The sequence below is a fragment of the Amphimedon queenslandica genome, unplaced genomic scaffold (genome assembly GCF_000090795.2).
Source record: "Amphimedon queenslandica unplaced genomic scaffold, v1.1 AMPQUscaffold_13358, whole genome shotgun sequence".
Classification (NCBI taxonomy): Eukaryota; Metazoa; Porifera; class Demospongiae; order Haplosclerida; family Niphatidae; genus Amphimedon; species Amphimedon queenslandica.
In genome coordinates this window covers 160,233-165,367 of record NW_003546406.1, presented here as the reverse complement: position 1 = coordinate 165,367, position 5,135 = coordinate 160,233, and the positions used below count along the sequence as shown (strand labels likewise).

Here is a 5,135-nt window from a genome sequence, read left to right as displayed (position 1 = left end):
ATTTTATTTACTTTGGGACTTCAGAACTTTAGAATTTTGCAGGTAGAAGCAAAATTCCAACATTTAGAACTTTGGAATTTTAGAAATTTGCGGCTAAATTCAAAAATCTAATATTTAGAACTTTAGAATTTTGAAACATTATTGCTAAATTCAAAAATCCAAAGTTTAGAACTTTAGACTTTTGAAACTTTATAGCTTAATTGAAAAATCCAAAGTTTAGAACTTTAGAATTTTGGAACTTCATAGCTTAATTAAAAAAACCAATGTTTAGAGTTTTTAAAATTACTGATTTACTTGAATATTGCAAAATATCTATTATTAAGACATTAGATTATTGGATAATTACTATAAAATCTAAATTCCTTACGTTAGGAATTTTGAACGGCGGAAATATACACTGACCCTGATCCCTAATACTTCAGCTAATATATACAATTATTATTACATAAACTGATCGGTGAAAATGTAATACAGATAGATACTTGATATTGCAATTTTGGAAAGGAACCGAGCCCGGCCAAATGATTTCCCGGAGTCATCAAACTCTCGACATCTCATATTGAAAGGAGTTCTTAGCACAGTCTTTGACATCAATATCATCAGAACAGTTTACAGCAAAGGAGTCCAGTCTCATGTGAGTCTAGTCCAGTCAGCTGAGTGCTTTCCGAGTGCTTTCAGTGCAGAGCTGCTAATTAGTAATTAGCCACACCTATCTACCTGCATAGCGCCCCTCCCATTTAATTCCAGATATGTCACACTCGGAGCACTCCTCGGCACTCCTGTTGTAAACTTATAATCAGTTTAATCACAGTTATTAGCCACTAGACAGTAAGTTATTGATAACCATTTCACACCATTATAGATAGATGTAGCCTAGTTTTATTGGTTTATTATTAGTCTAGCCACACAGAGCACCACACCCCTTTGGCCATATGTCTTTTATCCCTTCTGCAATAGCCAATGGGGCAGTCTAGCTTTATCTACAAGCCCACCATAGTTTATCTAGTCAGAACTACAGTTGTTTGGATGGGCGTCCACCTAAATAACTACAATAGACATTTGGGTTGGGCTAGTGAGACTTAAGCACACCACATACATGTACCATGGCATACTGACGTGACATGTTCATAGCCTAGTATATAGAGGCTTTGTCACTGATAATTTTGTTTTGGGTAAAATGAAACTGGTTGGTTATTATGCCTCATAAATTGAGTGACAGATGTTTTCAAAATGTTATTGAAAGCATAAGACAAGGCTCTACAAGAGCCAAAATATAAGAACATGTATTGATAGTAGAAATTGTAATTTAAAATGGGAAAATTTCTTTTTGCCATTTTTGACAAAATTGCCTAAAATTATGGCTGGAAATTAATTTGGCCAAATTTTTGTAGCAACTTCAAAAATTTATAAAAAATCCAATTTTGATTGGAACGTACTCAAACTTTTATGCAACATAAGCACATTTATATGCATCAGGAAAAAATTATAAAAGTAGAAAAATCTCTCCTAGCTATTTTTGATAAAATTCAGTTAAAAACCCTATATACAGGGACTTTGGCCCAATTTTTGAGTAACTTTTAAAATTTATAAAATCCAATTTTAAACTGGAATCTGCTTGTTTACAACATAGGCACATTTATATGCATCAGAAAAAAAATGATAATTAGAGAAATTTTTCCTTTCAATTTAGGGTAGCCAAAGCCAAGTGCTTAAATTTTATGTATAACAGTGCATTCATTTTTAATTTTGTCTATCCTTTTAGAATTATGTCTAAGGAGTCTTTTGGCTATTGTAAGAAGTGTAAAACACCTTTTTCTTCCAAAAAAGAAAGTCTTTGTGGTAAATGTAAGACTCGCAGACAGAAACAATGTGTATTGTGTGAAGTTTCATTACCGTTTGATTCTCAAAAATGTAAGAATTGCTCTGCTCCACAAGATAAAAGCATTTTTGAACAGACTCCTTTAAAAGAATGTTCGTGTGGAGCATCTCTTTTGCTGTCCTCAGAAGTTTGCTATAGTTGCGATTCACCTCAAGAAGTTGAAGATGTTCGATCACAGCCACCTCCAAAACCACCAGACACGTCTGCATCTCAACCAACTGATCAAAACCACCCTCTAACCTCTAATGCTAATTTTGATGAATCTGTTTCTGATATTGAGCAGGTGACTCCTGTTGAAGAATCCAGGGAAAAGTTAAATAACCAGTCGTTAGTTGTGACTACTATATCAAGTGAACAGGAAACTATGCCAATCAATGTTTCTATTGTAGGAAGCGCTGAGCTTGCATGTGACAAAAAAATAGGTCATAATGATGAAATGAAAAGCAGTCAAGAACATTCAAAACAAGATGATAGTCAGCATGGTAGTCAAAGCGATTCCCAGTTAATGACAAGTGCCACGTCATCTCCTTCGCTTGAAATTAGTGGCAAAAAAGTGGACCAACCTTCTAATGAAGAAAGTTCAAGTATTAAAGCACCAAAAGATGACTTAAATAATGAAGCTGCTCAACAACCTAAGCTGTCAGATTCACCTATAGAAAAACCTTTAGAACAAGAAATTGTTCGGGTATGTGTGTCATCTGATGCATGTAGTACACATACTGCTACCATTGCTCATGTGACCTCACCATTTAGTGCTGGTACCCAGCCAAAGGAACTCTCCTTGACTGGTACTTGTTTGTCCTTTCCTTATCATCAAGCTGAAGAAGAAGCATCTAAACAGTCTAAAAATGAACTGGTATCAAATAATTTGACTGCTAAACCAGATCAATTCCCTTCATTGTCTTCTTCTGACTCAGCCTTTCAACCATCAAGCACACCATCTTATTTTGACTCATTTTCTACTACACATACATCAACATCATCCACTACAACAACTTCAATTCACTCCAGCAGTACCTTTTCTGCTCCTGGTTTATCTACTCCTGTGCCTCATTCAGCTATCCCATTATCTACATGTTTAGATGACCAAGTTGATTCAACTAAAGGTGCATCTAAAGAAGAATGCAAAACTAAAGACAGCAACCATAGTGACAAGATGCTGTCTCTTCCTAACTCTCAGATATTTGGTCCACAGTCAAAAAAATGCCTTGATACTAATCCCCAAACACTTACAAAAAAGTCTGAAGGTGATTCACTTGTAGTTAAAGATAAGCCTAATTCTGATGGCTCTTCAGAGACATCTGATGCTAATCACAATACCACCAAATCCAACACAAATAAAAATTTGGAAAAAGATAATGATGAATACAGTATGGCTTCAGCATCACCAGATTTGAGTATCAATTTAAGGAAGAATCCTAAACACAATAAAGAACACTTGCCTGGCAACAGTGGTGGATTAGATTCACAGGAAGAGCATTCGAAACATCAAGAAGAGCATTTAAAGGGCAGTGAAGGAAAGGTTAGTATTTGCATTGTCTATTATTACTATGTCAATTAATTTTATTTTAGACTCTTGTGCCATATCAAAAATCTGCAGTAGATGACTCTGCTCTTTTTGCTGGAAAGAGTTCTAGTGGTAAGACTGCTAAGACTTTGAAGCAGAACAGTAGTGTCACTACTAACACATCAGCAAGAATAACGTCAGTTATTTTATTTTATGTATATGTTGTTATAATAATGCTATTATAGGCCTTGTAGTTGGAAAGAACCTCCTCAAGGTTTAGTAGGTAGTCCTAATCAGATGACTACCATTGTTTTTCATGCTTTGCTGCCTCTTTCATTGTGGGAGTTTGATGACACATCTCGTGTTTGTATTCGATTTGGAAGTAATAAATTAGGTAGCTGGCAGTGTGATGTTGGACCCTGTGAAATAAATATATGGTATGCCTATCATGATTCAATTAATTAATATTAACTACTATATTCAGTAGCGGCATTGATGATATGCGTGAAGTGACTTTAAAAGTTAAAATTGGATCAAATATTGTGTCTGATGGAGTGCCATACAAGTATTGTGTATATTCACCCAAAACAAAGTCTGTAAAGGATGCTCAATATGAACATATAGTTGCTGATTATGGAAGTTATCCAAATGAGTATAATAATCGCTTTATAAAGGTGCCAGCTACTATTAAAGGTATGACAGTTTGTTTGGTGCTATTTGCCTGCATGATGCAGAGGCGTAGGCAGGATTTTTGGAAAGAGGGGGCAAGCTGTGTGGCGTGCGATGCACCCCGCGAAGTTTTGCGAAACCACGCCCTTTTAGTGCTTGACCACACCTTATTTTTAAGACGGTGGACTTCTTGAACAACCATAGGCAATGTTGAATACCTTTTCAGCTTTGTAATGGCATCACAAAAGGACTGATTTAGCCTTTTCCTTTCATATGTAAGTTGTAGAACAGCTTTTCCTTCCAAAAGCAGCTTATTATTTTATTATTTTTAAATTTTGATTTCAAAATGGGGGCATTTGCCCCCCTTGCCCCCCTGTCTACGCCCCTGTGATGTGTACTACATTGTATGAACAATGTCGCTATATCTTTCATTTGTTGCATGTATGACACAAATTATTACTTTGGAGTCTTTAGTTTTAGTACCTGTGTTCTCTTCGCCTATTGGACCTTTTTTACTGCCATTCATTTTAGATAGCAGTGTAACAAGTTTTAACAGACCAAATCAAAGTATCATCAAAGAACCACACAAATCACTAGTTATTATCAATAGTTAAATACATGGTAATGGTTAAATGGTCATGATAACATAAATATAATAATTGTTACATTACTCCCTTGCTAGAGTTTGAGTCCCCTCAAACTAATACCGATAAAATGGTCCAAAGTCTGTTTGCTTCCTTGTCCTAGTTGAGCGACGGACAGGTACCTGTTGTAAAACTGGAGCAGGTGGAGTAGGTAAGGCAACATCTTCCTGGACAATTGCAGGTTCCATAGCATCTAGTAAATCCCTGTCCTCCTCTATGATATCATTTGCATCAACCGGTGTTATGTCAGGCATACACTCTAATCTAGTCCAGCCACCATTTGTTTCATCCTGATTTCTGACAACCTTGGGAACTGTGTTACTTCCCGGCTCACCAAAACACTGCTTCATTCTATTCCTATGTACCACTAGTGTATGCGTGCTCCCTATCAATTGTATTCTGTAGTTATACATACTGACTTTATCGATGACTGTAT

The 5,135-nt window shown here is 35.9% G+C and overlaps 2 protein-coding genes across 2 annotated transcripts in view; both read left to right on the top strand.

Moving 5' to 3' along the window:
- The first annotated feature begins 721 nt into the window (after positions 1–721).
- Positions 722–3,640, top strand: LOC109582754 (uncharacterized serine-rich protein C215.13-like). Its single transcript, XM_019997668.1, has 4 exons — positions 722–828; positions 1,763–3,401; positions 3,452–3,586; positions 3,632–3,640. The coding sequence occupies exons 2-4, from the start codon at positions 1,767–1,769 to the stop codon at positions 3,638–3,640; spliced, it is 1,779 nt and encodes a 592-aa protein (XP_019853227.1). The 5' UTR covers positions 722–828; positions 1,763–1,766.
- Positions 3,638–5,135, top strand: part of LOC100637168 (E3 ubiquitin-protein ligase RNF213-like) — a 29,927-nt gene continuing 28,429 nt past the window's right edge. Inside the window, exons 1-2 of the mRNA XM_019997676.1 lie at positions 3,638–3,823; positions 3,871–4,079. Of these exons, the coding sequence (XP_019853235.1) occupies positions 3,684–3,823; positions 3,871–4,079 (349 nt within the window). The 5' untranslated portion in view covers positions 3,638–3,683. The remainder of the gene's footprint in view (positions 3,824–3,870; positions 4,080–5,135) is intronic.